Source organism: Oncorhynchus tshawytscha, linkage group LG28 (assembly GCF_018296145.1).
Source record: "Oncorhynchus tshawytscha isolate Ot180627B linkage group LG28, Otsh_v2.0, whole genome shotgun sequence".
Lineage (NCBI taxonomy): Eukaryota > Metazoa > Chordata > Actinopteri > Salmoniformes > Salmonidae > Oncorhynchus > Oncorhynchus tshawytscha.
Window position 1 is genome coordinate 24,712,884 of NC_056456.1, and position 19,091 is coordinate 24,731,974.

At 42.5% G+C, this 19,091-nt stretch overlaps 1 protein-coding gene across 5 annotated transcripts in view; it reads left to right on the plus strand.

Annotated features, from left to right (window-relative positions):
- The window catches only part of LOC112226968 (SMG7 nonsense mediated mRNA decay factor), a 37,361-nt gene that overhangs the window by 8,718 nt on the left and 9,552 nt on the right, over positions 1 to 19,091 (plus strand). The window contains exons 14-24 of one of the 5 annotated variants that reach the window (XR_006080165.1): positions 108 to 525; positions 944 to 1,085; positions 1,243 to 1,382; positions 1,610 to 1,849; positions 2,303 to 2,659; positions 8,419 to 8,565; positions 9,174 to 9,260; positions 9,529 to 9,685; positions 11,217 to 11,282; positions 11,375 to 12,149; positions 17,297 to 17,430. Coding sequence is in view for 3 of the 5 variants with exons in the window: in XM_042307687.1 (XP_042163621.1) it covers positions 108 to 525; positions 944 to 1,085; positions 1,243 to 1,382; positions 1,610 to 1,849; positions 2,303 to 2,659; positions 8,419 to 8,565; positions 9,174 to 9,260; positions 9,529 to 9,685; positions 17,297 to 17,467; positions 17,641 to 17,804 (2,023 nt within the window). In the remaining 2 variants the exon portion in view is untranslated. Of the gene's footprint in view, positions 1 to 107; positions 526 to 943; positions 1,086 to 1,242; positions 1,383 to 1,609; positions 1,850 to 2,302; positions 2,660 to 8,418; positions 8,566 to 9,173; positions 9,261 to 9,528; positions 9,686 to 11,216; positions 12,150 to 17,296; positions 17,468 to 17,640; positions 17,805 to 19,091 lie in introns of those variants that run through there. The other 4 variants (XR_006080164.1, XM_042307687.1, XM_042307688.1 and 1 more) reach the window with 4 other exon arrangements.

Sequence of the window (19,091 nt, forward strand, 5' to 3'; positions counted from 1 at the left end):
TCACACGGCCTGTGTATTTTGGAGGGGTTGGAATAAAGCAGAAGACAAGTTTGCTTTGGACTCCCATGTACATTGGATAATAAAATCTTGTGTGTACTATGTTTCAGGCTGATTCAGTACAAAGTCAGCGACGGCCTGCTGCTGTTCGTCACCGACATCGAGGAATTGGCCATCGAGGAGCCCCAGGAGAAGGATGCCCCTGTGCTCCAGGAGTCCTCTAACAGTGAGCAGACCCCCAACGAGGGCAACATGGGCCTGAAGTCAGTCCTGTCCATGGGCAAGACCCAGAACAGCGTGTTGGAGATCGGCGAGAGGCCCGTGGTGACCTTCAAGGAGAACATCAAGCCCCGGGAGCAGAGCAGGGAGCCCAGCCGCAATCACCACCAGAAGGAGGCAGGGAAGGAACGGAGGGACTTCGGCAAAGGCAACGGGGTGCCGGGAAAAGGAGAGCAGAAGAGGGATGGCAAGAGGAAGAGTGAGGTGAAGAAGAACAGCCATGAGAAAGCTGCAGACGCAGGGAAACAGGTCAAACAAATAAACTGTTTTTCTTTAAGTTCAGATATATCCTGTGATTGTATGTATGCATCCCACATAGCACCCTACCCCCTATAGAATTTTCTTTCTTTAATTATTATTTTTTTTAACCTTTTTATTTTACTAGGCAAGTCAGTTAAGAACAAATTCTTATTTTCAATGATGGCCTAGGAACAGTGGGTTAACTGCCTGTTCAGGGGCAGAACGACAGATTTGTACCTTGTCAGCTCAGGGATTCGAACTTGCAACCTTTCGGTTACTAGTCCAACGCTCTAACCACTAGGCTACCCTGCCGCCGAATGCATTACTTTTGACCAGGGCCCACTGAGTGCCCTTTGGGATTCAGACATGTTTATTGTGGTTGAAGGCTTAAGTACTTTACTGACTGAGTTTGTGTGTCTTCATGCAGGTGAAAGCCCAGTCGGATATGAGGAAGACGCCAGTGTCTGAGGCCAGGAAGACTCCAGTCACTCAGACCCAGACTACCTGCTCCTCCCAGTTCATCCCCATCCACCACCCGGGAGCCTTCCCTCCACTGCCCAGCCGACAAGGTACTAGCACCACCTCTCAGTGCCTAGATTTGAAAAGTTTTACACTTAAAAGATTTTTAGATCTAAGAGTAGTGAATAACCTTCTCTGTTTTATGTTGAAACTGTTTGCAGTTCAATTGTATTCTGCCATGTGAATAAATTAACTTGATCTTTCCAGGTTTCCCCCCTCCGGCCTATGTGATCCCTCCTCCTGTGGCGTTCTCCATGAATCCGGGCTTTACCTTCTCTACAGGCATGTCTGTCCCCGGGCCGTTCCTGCAGTCGGCCTCCCACCCTCAGCAGCCCGGTGCCCAGCAGGTAAAGGGAGACATGCTCAACTCTAAGGGCCAGAATAGCGGACACAGATTAAGCCTAATCCTGGATTTAAAAGGACTTTTAATGTAGAATCTCCATTGAAAATGACTTTTAGTCCAGGGCTATGTTTCATTTGGAAAACCACCCCCAGATCCTCTTGAGCAAACATATACAAATGTGCTTAGAACCAAACAACGATACCATAAAGAAGTATTTTTCATGGCATCCAGCAGGTGCAGGTTCAGACTGGGAAGCCGTCGCACATTCCATACAGCCAGCAGAGGCCGTCAGTGCCAGGGGCGATGAACCAAGGGGCCCCCCAGGGCCAGCCCCAGCAACAGCCTTCTCAGACCATGCAGCAGGTGCAGCTCCAGGTCCAGGCTCTTGTCCAACAGCAGCAGTCACCCACCAAGCCTGTGCAGCCAGTACAGCTGGGCAAAAGCCCACCTCACCATCCAGGGATGCAGCAGGTAAATTATAGATCACAATGGTTCTGGTCTGGTAAGATACTAATAGATAACATCAGTCCAGTCTGTTGAAAGCCAGAATGGTTATTTACAGGATAGAGCATTGGACTTGTAACTGAAAGGTTGCAAGATCGAATCCCTGACCTGACAAGGTAAAGGTCTGTTGTTCTGCCCCTGAACAAGGCAGTAAACTCACTGTTCCTAGGCCGTCATTGAAAATAAGAATGTGTTCTAAACTGACTTGCCTAGTTAAATAAAGATTATTAAAAATAAAATAATAAATGTTTTCTGCCGGAATTAATGAGCTTGTCTGTTAGAGGCAGTTTTACTGTTTTGCGATGCAACTTGAAATGTATGACGGGCGTCATGTTTTTCCTGCATGGATGGACTGTTTTAGTGTGTTGTGCTGCAGGGATTTTTTTTGGACAAATGTCCTGTTTTCCTCCTGACCAACAGTACATGCAGGTAGATCAGGCTGGACAGATGTGGGGCCAGCAGCACCAGACCCAGCCCACCATGCAGAAGATGCAGGCCATGCAGATGCCTGTCAAGCAGCCCTACTACATGGGAAGCCCCCAGGACCCCCTCAAGCTCTTTGAGCAACAGCAGTACGCCATGCAGACGGTGCCCCAGCAGAACAGCATGGACAAGAAGATGAAGTACCCGGATGTGAAAATGCAGGATTTTTACTGGGACCCTTCCTACCGCATGGGGGATAACAGACCGATGGTGGGGGAGAGGATGGGCAAGCGGCTGCCCCCCGGGGCCTTCCACCCAGACCAGGACAACACACCCAGAGGGCCTCCTTTTGAGGTGAGTCTTGGTGTACTCCTCAACCACCTAGACCTAAGTTGCATCCCAAATGGCACTCTATTCCTTATTTAGTGCCCTACTTTTGACCAGGTTCCATTTGGGACTAAACACTGCAAATTAGGGAATGGAGAGTTTAAGGAGAAGGAAGGGTTGTGGAATAGGTTTGGTCTTATGCTCTTTCTTTTCTATAACCAGTTCCATCCAACCTTTTTTATGTGAGTAAAGTACAGTGCCTTGCGAAAGTATTCGGCCCCCTTGAACTTTGCGACCTTTTGCCACATTTCAGGCTTCAAACATAAAGATATAAAACTGTATTTTTTTTGTGAAGAATCAACAACAAGTGGGACACAATCATGAAGTGGAACGACATTTATTGGATATTTCAAACTTTTTTAACAAATCAAAAACTGAAAAATTGGGCGTGCAAAATTATTCAGCCCCCTTAAGTTAATACTTTGTAGCGCCACCTTTTGCTGCGATTACAGCTGTAAGTCGCTTGGGGTATGTCTCTCAGTTTTGCACATCGAGAGACTGAAATTATTTCCTATTCCTCCTTGCAAAACAGCTCGAGCTCAGTGAGGTTGGATGGAGAGCATTTGTGAACAGCAGTTTTCAGTTCTTTCCACAGATTCTCGATTGGATTCAGGTCTGGACTTTGACTTGGCCATTCTAACACCTGGATATGTTTATTTTTGAACCATTCCATTGTAGATTTTGCTTTATGTTTTGGATCATTGTCTTGTTGGAAGACAAATCTCCGTCCCAGTCTCAGGTCTTTTGCAGACTCCATCAGGTTTTCTTCCAGAATGGTCCTGTATTTGGCTCCATCCATCTTCCCATCAATTTTAACCATCTTCACTGTCCCTGCTGAAGAAAAGCAGGCCCAAACCATGATGCTGCCACCACCATGTTTGACAGTGGGGATGGTGTGTTCAGGGTGATGGCCTGTGTTGCTTTTACGCCAAACATAATGTTTTGCATTGTTGCCAAAAAGTTCAATTTTGGTTTCATCTGACCAGATCACCATCTTCCACATGTTTGGCGTGTCTCCCAGGTGGCTTGTGGCAAACTTTAAACAACACTTTTTATGGATATCTTTAAGAAATGTCTTTCTTCTTGCAACTCTTCCATAAAGGCCAGATTTGTGCAATATACGACTGATTGTTGTCCTATGGACAGAGTCTCCCACCTCAGCTGTAGATCTCTGCAGTTCATCCAGAGTGATCATGGGCCTCTTGGCTGCATCTCTGATCCGTCTTCTCCTTGTATGAGCTGAAAGTTTAGAGGGACGGCCAGGTCTTGGTAGATTTGCAGTGGTCTGATACTCCTTCCATTTCAATATTATCGCTTGCACAGTGCTCCTTGGGATGTTTAAAGCTTGGGAAATCTTTTTGTATCCAAATCCGGCTTTAAACTTCTTCACAACAGTATCTCGGACCTGCCTGGTGTGTTCCTTGTTCTTCATGATGCTCTCTGCGCTTTTAACGGACCTCTGAGACTATCACAGTGCAGGTGCATTTATACGGAGATTTGATTACACACAGGTGGATTGTATTTATCATCATTAGTCATTTAGGTCAACATTGGATCATTCAGAGATCCTCACTGAACTTCTGGAGAGAGTTTGCTGAACTGAAAGTAAAGGGGCTGAATAATTTTGCACGCCCAATTTTTCAGTTGTTGATTCTTCACAAAAAAAATACAGTTTTATATCTTTGTTTGAAGCCTGAAATGTTGCAAAGTTCAAGGGGGCCGAATACTTTCGCAAGGCACTGTATATGGCTGATAAAAGTCATGACAGTCCTGATGGAAACAGAACATTTGCCTGTAAACTTTCCAAATGTCGTCAAAACAAAATATGCTAGACGAGGTGGGATTTAAAAAAAAAAAAAAAATTATGTGCGATATGATGATTATTAAATCAATATTTGAAGTAAACTTGGAGTCATGTGAGGACGTGGTCCTCCCACTACTTCGGGAAAGTATGCAGTTTATTAGGCTACAGATGAAATAAGTTGTGAAAGTACAAGGTGATGAGCTTGATGCTTCTTTCCAATAAATATTGAGGGTCTTATTCTGGTGACATGATAATCGCTGCTTGCTTGGCTGTCATTTGACAAATAAAAATTATCTTGCTCTTTTCGCCATAATAATCTCATGTTAGTTAAAGGCCTATCCCCACTATCTGCGAGCTGTTGGCTAGAGCGCACTTGCCAATATCAGAGTGGACACACTTACTATCAAATGCAACATTTTTTGTGCGAAAATCATCAGAGTTGAAAATGCAACGGAAACCCGATTTTAACTTGTTTTTTAAAATTTCATACATGGGAATTTAACCGTAGAAGGTATTTTTATGTGTTCTATGTCATCACACACAACCTTTTTATCCTCAAGTCTATTTGATGGAAACGCATCTCTGGTGGGTAAAATGCGCATGTGTTTTTAATGCGGATTTTAGAATATTCACATGAAAATCATCTGTCGCCAATTGGATGGAAACCTAGCTTATGTTTGAGGAGAGGATGCGTATTGGGCTATATGATGCCGATGCTGAAGGGTACATTAGCCTACTCGACACTAAATGCTGGATTTGAGTCCATTGAGTCTCGCTGGACTCATTTATTGGCCTGGTGTATGCTTCGGAAATCCTGTCCTGGACTCACAGGAAATATGTCCAGCATGTAAGTTTTAAAGATCTGTTATTGGACTGACCATACTTGTTGGTTGTTTGTGCAACCGATTGGGAGCTACAGTTGAAGTCGTAAGTTTACATACACCTTAGCCAAAAATACATTTAAACTCAGTTTTTCACAATTCCTGACGTTTAATCCTAGTAAAAATTCCCTGCCTTAGGTCAGTTAGGATCACCACTTTATTTTAAGAATGTGAAATGTCAGAATAATATAATTTTTTAAATTTTACATTTCATTTCTTTCATCACATTCCCAGTTGGTCAGAAGTTTACATACACTCAATTAGTATTTGGTAACATTTCCTTTAAATTGTTTAACTTGGGTCAAACGTTTCAGGTAACCTTCCACAAGCTTCCCACAATATGTTGGGTGAATTTTGGCCCATTCCTCCTGACAGAGCTGGTGTAACTGAGTCAGGTTTGCAGGCCTCCTTGCTCGCTCTCAGTTCTGCCCACAAATTTTCTATAGGTTTGAGGTCAGGGCTTTGTGATGGCCATTCCAATACCTTGACTTTGTTGTCCTTAAGCCATTTTGCCACAACTTTGGATGTATGCTTGGGGTCATTGTCCATTTGGAAGACCCATTTGCGACCAAGCTTTAACTTCCTGACTGATGTCTTGAGATGTTGCTTTTAATATATCCACATAATTGTCCTTCCTCACGATGCCATCTATTTTGTGAAGTGCACCAGTCCCTGCTGCAGCAAAGCACCCCCACAACACGATGCTGCCACCCCCGTGCTTCACGGTTGGGATGGTGTTCTTCGGCTTGCAAGCCTCTCCCTTTTTACTCCAAACATAACAATGGTCATTATGGCCAAACAGTTCTATTTTTGTTTCATCAGACCAGAGTACATTTCTCTGAAAAGTACAATCTTTGTCTTCATGTGCAGTTGCAAACCGTAGTCTGGCCTTTTTTATGGCAGTTTTGGAGCAGTGGCTTCTTCCTTGCTGAGCGGACTTTCAGGCTATGTCGATATAGGACGTGTTTTACTGTGGAAAAATATATTTTTTTCCCTCCAGCATCTTCACAAGGTCCTTTGCTGTTGTTCTGGGATTGATTGGCACTTTTTGCACCAACGTGCGTTCTGTCTCCTAGAGATGAACGTGTCTCCTTCCTGAGCGGTATGATGGCTGCGTGGTCCCATAGTGTTTATACTTGCGTATTATTGTTTGTACAGATGAATGTGGTACCTTCAGGCATTTGGAAATTGCTCCCAAGGATGAACCAGACGTGTGGAGGTCTACAATTATTTTCTGAGGTCTTGGCTGATTTCTTTTGATTTTCCCATGATGTCAAGCACAGAGGCACTGAGTTTGAAGGTAGGCCTTGAAATACATCCACAGGTACACCTCCACAGGACATAATTTTCTGGAATTTTCCAAGCTGTTTAAAGGCACAGTCGACTTAGTGTATGTAAACTTCTGACCCACTGGAAATGTGATACAGGGAAATAATCTGTCTAAACAATTGTTGGAAAAATTACTTGTCATGCACAAAGTAGATGTCCTAACCGACTTTCCAAAGCTAGTTTGTAAACAAGAAATGTGTGGAGTGGTTGAAAAACGAGTTTTAACCTCTACTGACTCCCCATCCCACATGCGGGAGCGTAATCATCATCAAATCAAATTTTATTTGTCACATACACATGGTTAGCAGATGTTAATGACACTAATTAGCATAACGCAACTGACATAAATATTCCTATTCATGAAAATCACAAATGAAATATACTGAGACACAGCTTAGCCTTTTGTTAATCACCCTGTCATCTCAGATTTTCAAAATATGCTTTACAGCCAAAGCTAGACAAGCATTTGTGTAAGTTTATCGATAGCCTAGCATAGCATTATGCCTTGCTAGCAGCAGGCAACCTTGTCACAAATCAGAAAAGCAATCAAATTAAATTGTTTACCTTTGATGAACTTCGGACTCCCAGGTAGATAGCCAAAGTTCATTTTTTCACAAAATATTATTTTTGTAGGCGAAATAGCTCAGTTTGTTCTTCACGTTTGGCTGAGAAATCACCTGGAAATTGCGGTCACAGAAACGGCGTAAAATATTCCAAATTAGATCCATAATATCGACAGAAACATGGCAAACGTTGTTTATAATCAATCCTCAAGGTGTTTTTCAAATATCTATTCGATAATATGTCCGTCGGGACAATTCGTTTTTCAGTAGGACCGATTGGAGTAATGGCTACCTCTGTATTTTACGCGAGAGTCACCCTGGGAGCCATCAGGTGACCATTTATGCAATGTAGCCGCCTACGGCTATTCTTCAACATAAATGCATAAAACTACATCACAATGCTGAAGATACCTTGGGGAATACGTAGAAAGCGTAAGCTGTTTGATAGCACATTCACAGCTCAATAGGGACTCATTGGAACGCAGCGCTTTCAAAATATGGGGCACTTCTGGATTGAATTTTTCTCAGGCTTTCACCTGCAACATCAGTTCTGTTATACTCACAGACAATATCTTTACAGTTTTGGAAACGTTAGTGTTTTCTATCCAAAGCTGTTAATTATATGCATATTCTAGCATCTTGTCCTGACACGGGAACGTTTTTTTTCCAAAAATGAAAATACTGCCCCTAGAGTCGCAACAATTAATGACTCCAACCTAAGTGTTTGTAACCTCCGACTTCAACTGTATGTTATTCTTATGTAGTGTTACATAATGCTTGCAGGTTCCTCCCACTTCTGTTTTGGCCTCATTTTCATTTTTTCTAAGGTGTTCGATTTGACTAGGAAGGAATTTGAAAGTTGTAATACTATCTGGTTGTATGATTAATCTCCAGCATCTTACATTGGTGCCAAATTGTTATGCTTGAACAACTCCAACTGCAATGTATGGGCTTATATAATACCTTTTGGTAAATTAGACTCATAAACCCAGTGTATATTTGGAAAACTAGGCGTGTCTTTTTTTCTACCTTTTTACTGGCTTCTCCACATCTTTGGGTAACTTATCCCTTTGCCAACCTATTTCTTACTGGCTTACCTTTTCTGTTTCTTTTTTCCTTCCATTCTTTTTTGCTTCATTCTCTCACTAGGACAAGAGCTCCCCTCTTCTGCCTCCAGACCTGTTAAAAAGTATATCAGATTTTGAGGAGGAGGAAGAGCTGGCCTTTACTAAGCCTCATGGTTTCTACCAGGCCTTGGCTGGCCCTCTTAGTACTGCTCCAGGACGAAATATATTTGTACGTAGTTAATTTCTCTTAATGTAATCCCCCTGGCTTAACCAGCATGTTAAACATCAGGACACGTATACATAAAGCCTGCTGATCTAGGATCAGTTTTAGAACATAATGAGTAAGATTACACTGGGGGAGGGGGCTGATTCAGGGTCAGTACTCATGAGGCGCTTTATGAATACAGGCCCAGATTCACCTTTACAACTAGTTTTAAGCAGCATTGTCTGGGATGTGAGTAGAATACTTAAGTGGGAGGGATATGGCTCATTTAGAAAAACAGAAATACACCTTGTACTTCTGAGCAGTCACTGTGCATTTTTGGAGGATTAGGCTAAATGTTGTCTGTTGCAATGCAGGATTCCTGTAAAATGTTGTAGGCATGCTTACATTATCCACAATGAGAGAAACAGACATTTGTACTTGATCAGGTTGAACAAACTGTAACTGGGATTACATGTTGTGTAAATTTCAACCCTATCAGTATTGATAGCAAACATACAAACACTTGCAGCGTCGACTTGGGAGAATGTGCTGATGGAATAAATTACATTCATCAGAAGCTATTAGTTAACACATCTGATACTGTAACTGTTTTCCCCAACTCTCTCCTATAGTTGCCAAATCAGTCAAGAATGGAAAGTGGCTCTGAGGTGATGGGCCAGTCGTCTTCTCTCATGCCCTTATCTGGGTTCCCAATTCAGGTCCGTATGTATGCATGGGAAAAGCTCCGCCCTGCCCCTATACTTGTTTTGACTGCTGTTTGTTGAAAATGAAAATGTCTGCAGCATCTCACATGCAGTGGTTTAAGGTCACTCTGAGCCAGATTTGTTAATGAAGTCTCACTGAGCTTCTTTTTAAGGATGTTTGCTCTGAAATACCAGTTGAGTTTTAAATGCCATGTTTAATGTTAACTACTGGCATTTGATCGTATGACAAAGGCCTAATTGTGTATTTTTGTTCTTGGTTTAGGAGAGTTCCTATCAAAACAACAGCATTTTCAGCCAGGCCTATGGGAAGAACATGGCTCCCAACCCCAAGACCGATGCTCCCATGCTTCACCAGGAACCTTCTCTCTACTCCCTGTTTGAAGGAACTCCATGGTCCCCGTCCCTTCCTGCCAGCTCAGGTACCTGCCGCCGCTCTCTTCTCCCCTGCCTTCACACCAAGCTGCCCATAAACATCACAACAGCACCCCGGTTAGTGTTAATTAACACACTTAGGCCAGCTAAAATTGATAAACTGTAATGGATTTTCCCCCTAGAAAAGTGAGGCGAGCGAGGGGAAAATAAAACATTAAGTGGATAAGGAAAAACAGTACTTTACCACATTGTCCTGGGCAGTTTGTACAGGCTCTGGGCAGAATGTGAGCTTCAGGTGTTATATTATTCCATGTGAAAACTTACACTGTTTTTCTTAAAAAGAATGCAGATGTTTGAGTTTGAGTTTATTTTTATTTTTACAGGGACAGTGCACATTAATCAACGTTTCAGTAAAAGTGCCGGTTTTAGCCAGCCGGCTAATTTTCAACCACAGTCCCTGGGCAGGTTATTAAAAACAATTACAATATAGACAATAGCAACATAGAACAAGCAAGACATAGCAACATAGGACAAGCAAGACATAGGACAAGCAAGACATAGCATACAGACAGAGCAACATAGAACAAAAAGCAGCTAGTGTTAATGTTAGTGTTATAACCATGAGAAATTAAACACAATGAGAGCTATAACTTTTCTTTATTCCTGATAGAAAATTAAAAGAACAACATGTTGACTCATCTGGAAATAAAAAATGACCTCCAATGTTCTGTGGTCAGAGGCAATAGCACAATCACCTGCTGCTTTTTACTGTTCAACAGCACGGTCTGTTTTGTGCTTAATTTCATGTTTATTCTGGTCTCTAGCATGTTCATTTCTTTTTTAGATTTATTGGAGCTCTCAATTAACTGCTTTCCTTCTTGCTTACACACTTGGCTCATTGGCCTGACATGTTGGAATTCTTGTTTGAGCCTCACCACCTCTTTCCCCCTCAAGAACATCTAGACATCCACAATGGACACACATCTGGGAATGACACTGATTGTTGAATAATACTGCGTCTCCACTTGCATTGCATAGGTTAGCCCCTTGAAAGCAACTATCTGCTCATGATATGGATTGTCTTCTTTGAAAATCTCTGAACAACTTGTAAAAAATGTCTCATCCCGAATGCGTTGGATTGCTTTCTGTTCTTTAGACAGCCATACAAGCACCTTGGGTTCTCACATTCAACACAGTTGATGGTCGCTCTCACCTTTGCACTGACCATGGCAGCACTCCTCTTTACATTTTCTTTATTTGGTGTCAGAGAAGGACTATCCTAGTCAGTGGTGTCCAGGCTGTACAGATCGTCACATGTCTGGTGCTCACGTTTGTCCACTGTCAATGTTGGATCAGGCACAAACCTTCAGTTCTTAAATTGTTCTTCTGGCAAATGTGGAGGACATCTTGAAATGACTGTCCTGGAATTGCTTGTTGTACTGTTCCTTGTTTAGGCCTTTTCTGCTGAGGTCATGCATCATGTCAACTTCTGTATCAATGATGTTGAATTGTTGTGCAATTTTGGCAATTTCTTCCTGTGTTGTGGGCTGATGTACTTCTACATGTGTTCCTTTCCAGGCGCTCAAACCGACCAATCACAAGAGCTGCAACAGGATGCACACGCTTTTCAAAAGCCTCTTTCAGGTCTGGTTGTTTGGTGGCTCTTTCACTTAGGCTTGTCATTGTGCTACTCTTCTTCACGTGCTTCTCATTTGATTCTTCCATCTTCTCCCTAGGGTTAGGGTAGCCAGGGCTGTTCCCTGAAGCCCCAAGTTTAGAAGGGAATTAACTCCCTCGGCAGGCTTGTCCCAGCTGTTTACCTGGTGCTGTTCGACAGGCGATAAGCATGTCAAGATCCAGTTAAACAAACAGGAGTGTGTGGCATGCTTGAACAGAGGCATATGTGGTTCTGTGGTCTGACCCACCATCAGATTGAGTGATCAAGATGGACTTGTTGGGAGAGACATCTGCACTGTAGTTTTCTCCTCTGAGGATGCTGAGATTTTGAACTGTGTCTCGAAAGGGGGCTGGTTGACTGGAAAACCTTGTCATTGACATGAACTAGATGGAGATGCTGGAATGTCTGGGATCAACATGACAGATAGTACAAGTCCACTTGTGGTAATCATGGTCTGCAGCTGCTAGAACTGTCCCACTAACAGGAGCAGTGCTTGGATGTCTGCCTGTTACAGGTCCCTATAGACTGGCCAGGTTCTCCGACAGGGATGGTTGCCTTATCATCCACAACATTTCACAGTCCTTCTGCCACATGCAGGCAAACTGCTTAATGTCGTTCCACTGTACTGCAACAAACTTTTTCTTGATATCCCTTGTCACCCGAGACTGGGCCATGAACTTGAGGTCAAACCTTCCTGTGTACTGGAGAGCAGACACGGACCATGGATTCTTGGGTGTGAACTACAGTCTTTGCCACTGAATTGAGGGGATTTTAGCTCCTGGTGGAAGACGCTTTTCCGCTGTCACACAAGTCTTCAACTGAGATAGCAAAAGGTAAGTACAAGTACTCAACATGTCTGCGATCGCTGACCTGAGCTGTGTATTTGTTAAAAAACTTTGGTACTTCTTCCCAAAAGGATTGTGGTTTGCCATTCAGCTTCTTTAAATCCATGATCAGGTCTGGGTCATCACCATAAAGGAGGAACAAGGATACTCTCTCATTAAGTAGGCCCTGTTTACCATTGTTTGCTTATCTCTTGTCTGTCAAACTGATACATTTCTCTCGGGAAGTAGCAGTTCACTTTTGCAGCATGTGCGTATTTGTTCAGGAATGCTTATTGCATTGCTCCGGTGTGGTATGTTGGTATTTATTTTCTCAGGGTGGAGATGACTGAATCTTGCCTGGTCTGATGAACACAATTGTTGTGTGAGGATACCTTCCATATGAATGTCAGAGTGCCTAGGTAGTTACAACAGGCATACTTAAAAAGTAAAGTCAATGGAAGTTAAGTTGTCAGTCCATTTCCTTCACTCATGAAGATAGATTACAGAGAGAAGTCCAGTGGGGTGGTTTTGGGGCACTTTCTCCAAAGCTTGCAATAGAGTGCTGTACTGGGGGCTGACCCGTCCGCATGATGCTCTCTGTGTAGCATAAAACATCAGACTCTGGTGTACGTAGGGGAGTGGAGTATTGGTGACTTCTGGTCATTGCTTGATTCACCTTCTCCAAGTGGGAGGCATAAGCTGCTATGGACTCTTATTTTTTTTATTTTAATGTTTTATTTCACCTTTATTTAACCAGGAAGGCCAGTTGAGAACAAGTTCTCATTTACAACTGCGACCTGGCCAAGATAAAGCAAAGCAGTGCGACAGAAACAACAACTCAGTTACACATGGAATAAACAAGCGTACAGTCTAACACAATAGAAAAAAAGAAAGTCTATATACAGTGTGTGCAAATGTCATGAGGAGGTAAGGCAATAAATAGGCCGTAGTAGCAAAATAATTACAATTTAGCAGATTAACATTGGAGTGATAGATGAGCAGATGATGGTGTGTAAGTAGTGATACTGGTGTGCAAAAGAGCAGCAAAGTAAATGAAAACAATATGGGGATGAGGTAGGTAGATTGGGTGGGCTATTTACAGACGGACTATTTACAGCTGCAGTGATCGGTTAGCTGCTCAGATATTTGATGTTTAAAGTTAGTGAGGGAAATGTAAGTCTCCAACTTCAGCGAGTTTGGCCAGTCACTAGCTCTAACTCCAACTTTTTGGAGATAGAGCTACAGGATGCGAATTTCTGCTTGGAAAAGCTAGCCTTTGCTTTCCTGGCTGACTGCGTGTATTGGTTCCTGACTTCCCTGAACAGTTGCATATCGTGGGGACTATTCGATGCTATTGCAGTCCGCCACAGGATGTTTTTGTGCTGGTCAAGGCCAGTGGAGTGAACCAAGGGCTATATCTGTTCTTAGTTCTGCATTTTTTTTTGAAAGGGGCATGCTTATCTAAGATGGTGAGGAAATTACTTTTAAAGAACTACCAGGCATCCTCGACTGACGGGATGAGGTCAATATTCTTCCAGGATACCCGGGCCAGGTCAATTTAGAAAGGCCTTCCCGCAGAAGTGTTTTAGGGAGCGTTTGACAGTGATGAGGGGTGGTCATTTGACCACGGACCCATTACGGATACAGGCAATGAGGCAGTGATTGCTGAGATCCTGATTGAAAACAGCAGAGGTGTATTTGGAGGGCAAGTTGGTCAGGATAATGTCTGAGCGTGCCCATGTTTACAGATGATGATTTGTGTGAGATTGAGGGCATCTAGCTTAGATTGTAGGACTGCTGGGGTGTTAAGCATATCCCAGTTTTGGTCACCTAACAGAACGAACTCTGAAGCTAGATGGGGGGTGATCAATTCACATATGGTGTCCAGGACACTGCTGGGAGCAGAGGGGGTTCGATAACAGGCGGCAACAGTGAGATACTTTTTTTCTGGAGAGATGAATTTTTGAAATTAGAAGTTCAAACTGTTTGGGTATAGACCTGGAAAGTATGACAGAACTTTGCAGGCTCTCTGCAGTAGATTGCAACTCCTCCCCCTTTGGCTGTTCTATCTTGACGGAAAATGTTGTAGCTGGAAATCTCAGAATTGTTGGTGGCCTTCCTAAACCAGGATTCAGACACGGCAAGGACATCGAGGTTGGCAGAGTGTGCTAAAGCAGTGAGTAAAACAAACTTAGGGAGGAGGCTTCTGATGTTGACATGCATGAATCCAAGGCTTTTTCGATCACAGAAGTCGACAAATGAGGATGCCCGGGGACACGCAGGGCCTGGGTTTACCTCCACATCACCCGAGGAACAGAGGAAGAGTAGGATGAGGGTACGGCTAAAGTCTATCAAAACTGGTTGTCTAGAGCGTTGGGCCAATGAATCAAAAGAGCAGATTTCTGGGCGTGGTAGAATAGATTCAGGGCATAATGTGCAGACGGGAATGGTGGGGTGCGGGTACAGCGGAGGTAGGCCCAGGCACTGAGTGATAAGAGGTTGCATCTCTGGACATGCTGGTTATACTGGGTGAGGTCACTGTATGTGTGGGAGGTGGGATAAAGGAGGTCTCAGAGGTATGATGAGTGGAACTAGGGGTTCCATTATAACTAAAACAATGATAACTAACCTAAACAACAGGTTACAAGGCATATTGACATTTGAGAGGGACATAAAGCGAGGCATAAAGCAATCACAGGTGTTGATTGGGAGAGCTAGCTAAGACAACGGGTAAGACAACAACCGCTAATCGGTTAAGACAACAACAACCGGTAAAATGGCAATGAATGGACAGAGAGGGTCGGTTATCTACACATAGGGCCTGAGTTCGGGGCTGGGGCCGACAGATAAACAGAATGGAGTAGCGTGATTAAACTCTCTGGGATCGTTCGGGACGATCGCCAACAGCCAGTGAAATTGCAGGGCGCCAAATTCAAAACAACAAATCTCATAATTAAAATTCCTCAACCATACAAGTATTTTACACCATTTTAAAGAAACACTTCTCGTTAATCCAACCACCGTGTCCGATTTCAAAAAGGCTTTTCCATGAAAGCAGAACATCATTATGTTAGGTCAGCAACTAGTCACAGAAAGCATTCAGCCATTTTCCAACCAAAGAGAGGTGTCACAAAAAGCAGAAATATAGATAAAATGAATCACTAACCTTTGACGATCTTCATCAGATGACACTCCCAGGAATAAGTGTTACACAATACATATGTTTTGTTTGATCAAGTTCATTTTTATATCCAAAAACCTCAGTTTACATTGGCGCCATGTTCAGAAATGCCTCCAAAACATCCAGAGAAATTGCAGAGAGCCACATCAAATAACAGAAATACTCGTCATAAACTTTGATGAAAGATACATGTTTTACATAGAATTTAAGATTAACTTGTTCTTAATGCAGCCGCTGTGTCAGATTTCAAAAAAGCTGTACGGCAAAAGCACTATTCAATCATCTGAGAACAGGTTCAGCCACAAAAGCAATACAGTTACCCACCAAATTGTGGAATCAACAGAAGTCATAAATAGCATTATAAATCTTCACTTACCTTTGCTGATCTTTGTCGAAATGCACTCCCAGGACTCCCGCTTCCACAAGAAATGTTTGTTTTGTTTGATTACGTCCATATTTATGTCCAAATACCTCCGTTTTGTTTGCGTGTTTAGTTCACTATTCCAAAGGCACAATGCTCGAGCGCAAAATCCAGACAAAGTCAAGGGTTCCATTACAGTTTGTAGAAACATGTCAAACGATGTTTACAATCAATCCTTAGGGTCTTTTTATAATAAATCTTCAATAATATTCCAACCGGACAATGGCGTATTCATTACAGAGGAAAAAGAAGGAACGGCTTGACCGCGCAGCAAACAACTGATTGGCCTCAGCCTAGTCCACTTGTTGAAACAGCTCTTATTCGACACCCTTCCACAATTGAAGCCTGAAATAACTTTCTAAAGACTGTTGACATCTGCTGGAAGCATTGGGAAGTGTAATCTGGCCCCATAGACACAGCATATTGGATTGGCAATCACTTAAATGAAACTACAAACCCCAGTTTTCCCACTTCCTGGTTGGATTTGTCTCAGGTTTTCGCCTGCCATATGAGTTATTTTATACTCACAGACATCATTCAAACAGTTTTTAGAAACTTCAGTGTTTTCTATCCAATACTACTAATATGCATATATTAGCATCTGGGACAGAGTAGCAGGCAATTTACTCTGGGAACCTTATTCATCCAAGCTACTCAATTACTGCCCCCCAGCCATAAGAAGTTAATGTGATGTATAGAATAGACTATTAAAAACAAACATCTAATTCATTACTTTATTGACAAAAAATTATAATCATATTAAAATGTTGTATAATAATGAGTTCATTACCTGAATGCATCTCCTATAAGGCGTTAACAAAATGTTCATACAAATATGATTAGGCCTCTCTCTTAGACTCGGCCTTGTAGAAAGTGAGTTAATCAATTTAGGTTCGACAGATTTTATGTAGCACTGGAAACAATACATAAATCCAGCCATAAAGTATAGCCTATCATCAAAATAAAAATATGTGTTTATAACATGCCCAATTAGAAGCCTCAATCTATATAGAGCAAGTTTTACTAAATTCGAGCCCAGTAACTCACTGCATCCTGCTTCAATTGTCTCGTCTGGCTGCCACGAAAAGCCCCTGTCTTGGAGACAGTCAATCATATCATTGTGGAGCTGCTGATCTGCACGAAGTGTGAGAGTGCCACTGGCGATGTACTTTGCTGGACATGCTAGCTGTTCTCGGTGGCGTATCATCACTTTGTTTCACTGTCCAATCTGAGGCTGTTTGGTCTCTTGCTCATCAACTAGGTAAAGCGTCAAGGGAGAGAGGACAGTGCATTATCAACAAAGCGCCGCATATATTGCCTGAAAAATAACATCTGATTTAAAAAATTTAAAAAATCAATAATTAATGGGTGGTGGAGACAATTAAGGAGGGTCATCCGTTTAAAACAGTAATTAAACTTTCTCCGGCCTTAGCATCTGAGTCAATATTTCAATATAATCTTTATTGAATAACATTTTATAAAGGCAGAAATTCTGTTAGAAATTAAGACATATTTGCATGTAATTATAATTATATTTCTCCATTTCCATAACAGACCACTCTACACCAGCAAGCCAGTCCCCCCATTCTTCCAACCCAAGCAGTTTACCTTCTTCTCCACCCACGCACAACCATGGCTCCATCCCCTTCTCTAACTTCGGCCCCATAGGAACACCCGACAACCGAGACAGGAGGATGGTCGACCGCTGGAAGGTGGAAAAGACGCGTAAGTCAACCTCATGAATCTAAATATATAAATTATATCCGTCTACCTCTTATACCCACTGATATATGTAATGAATGTCATGTTTGGTATATCAATTTAGCCATTTCCAGACATTTTGTGTTATTCTTAAGTCATGGCGTTTTATATAATGAATCTCTGTTTTTGTCAAGTAGCTGTGAGTGGGTTTGGTCTGGACTACCTGCCCTCTGCGTCGTCGTCTTCAGACCACCGAACCCCTGAGAACAGCTGGCACCAGGGGAACACCCCCAGCAGCTCCTGGGCCGCCCAGGAGTTGCCAATGGAAGACTCCTCCACTGTGCTCCTGGACAGTCTGAAGGTACCACATGACACATACCTTTCTTACCTTTAGGGTTGCAAAAGTCTGGTAACTTACCACAAATTCCCAAGTTTTCAAGAAATCCTAGTTTGAGAATTCCTGGATTACAAGATTATTCCCTAATGATTCAAGGAATATTCCAACCAAGACTTCTGGATAACATCTGAATTAAGGGAAAGTTACTGGACTAAAGTCTCCTTTAGTCATTTAGAATTAAGCGACGTCACCTGTTATTGCCACTTATATCACCCCAACTTTATTTTAGGTCCTGTCTAGGGCTGTTGCAGTGACCGTATTACAGCCACACCGACAGTTATGAGTCATGACCGCAGTCAAATTCCATGTGACTGTTGAGTCATGTTAATCTTCCTTTAGGCAGTTTGGACATGCTCTGGTAGTACCCAACTTGCTAATGATCATCAGGTCCTAATGGCCTGGTATACAGGGCTCTATTGCTCCTCCATCAGGTCCTAATGGCCTGGTACTCGGGGCTCTATTGTTCCTCCATCAGGTTCTAATGGCCTGGTACTCAGGGCTCTATTGTTCCTCCATCAGGTCCTAATAGCCTGGTACTCGGGGCTTTATTGTTCCTCCATCAGTTTCTAATAGTCTGGTACTCAGGGCTCTATTGTCCCTCTAACCAATCTGACGTCAATGCAAATTAATTTGAATATATGTATGTATGTATGTCAAACATTTGGATGCCAACTCAACTCAGTTTTTATTTTTACTCTCCTACGTTGTGAAATAATGGGGAAGACATCAAAACTATGAAATAACACATATGGAATCACGTATGGAAGCTACTTCCGGCGCCGACAGAGATGGCCGCCTCGCTTCGCGTTCCTAGGAAACTATGCAGTTTTTTGTTTTTTTACGTGTTATTTCTTACACTAGTACCCCAGGTCATCTTAGGTCTCATTACATACAGCCGAGAAGAACTACTGAATATAAAATCAAATCAAATCAAATTTTATTTGTCACATACACATGGTTAGCAGATGTTAATGCGAGTGTAGCGAAATGCTTGTGCTTCTAGTTCCGACAATGCAGTAATAACGAGCAAGTAATCTAACTAACAATTCCAAAAAAAAACTACTGTCTTATACACAGTGTAAGGGGATAAAGAATATGTACATAAGGATATATGAATGAGTGATGGTACAGAGCAGCATAGGCAAGATACAGTAGATGATATCGAGTACAGTATATACATATGAGATAAGTATGTAAACCAAGTGGCATAGTTAAAGTGGCTAGTGATACATGTATTACATAAGGATGCAG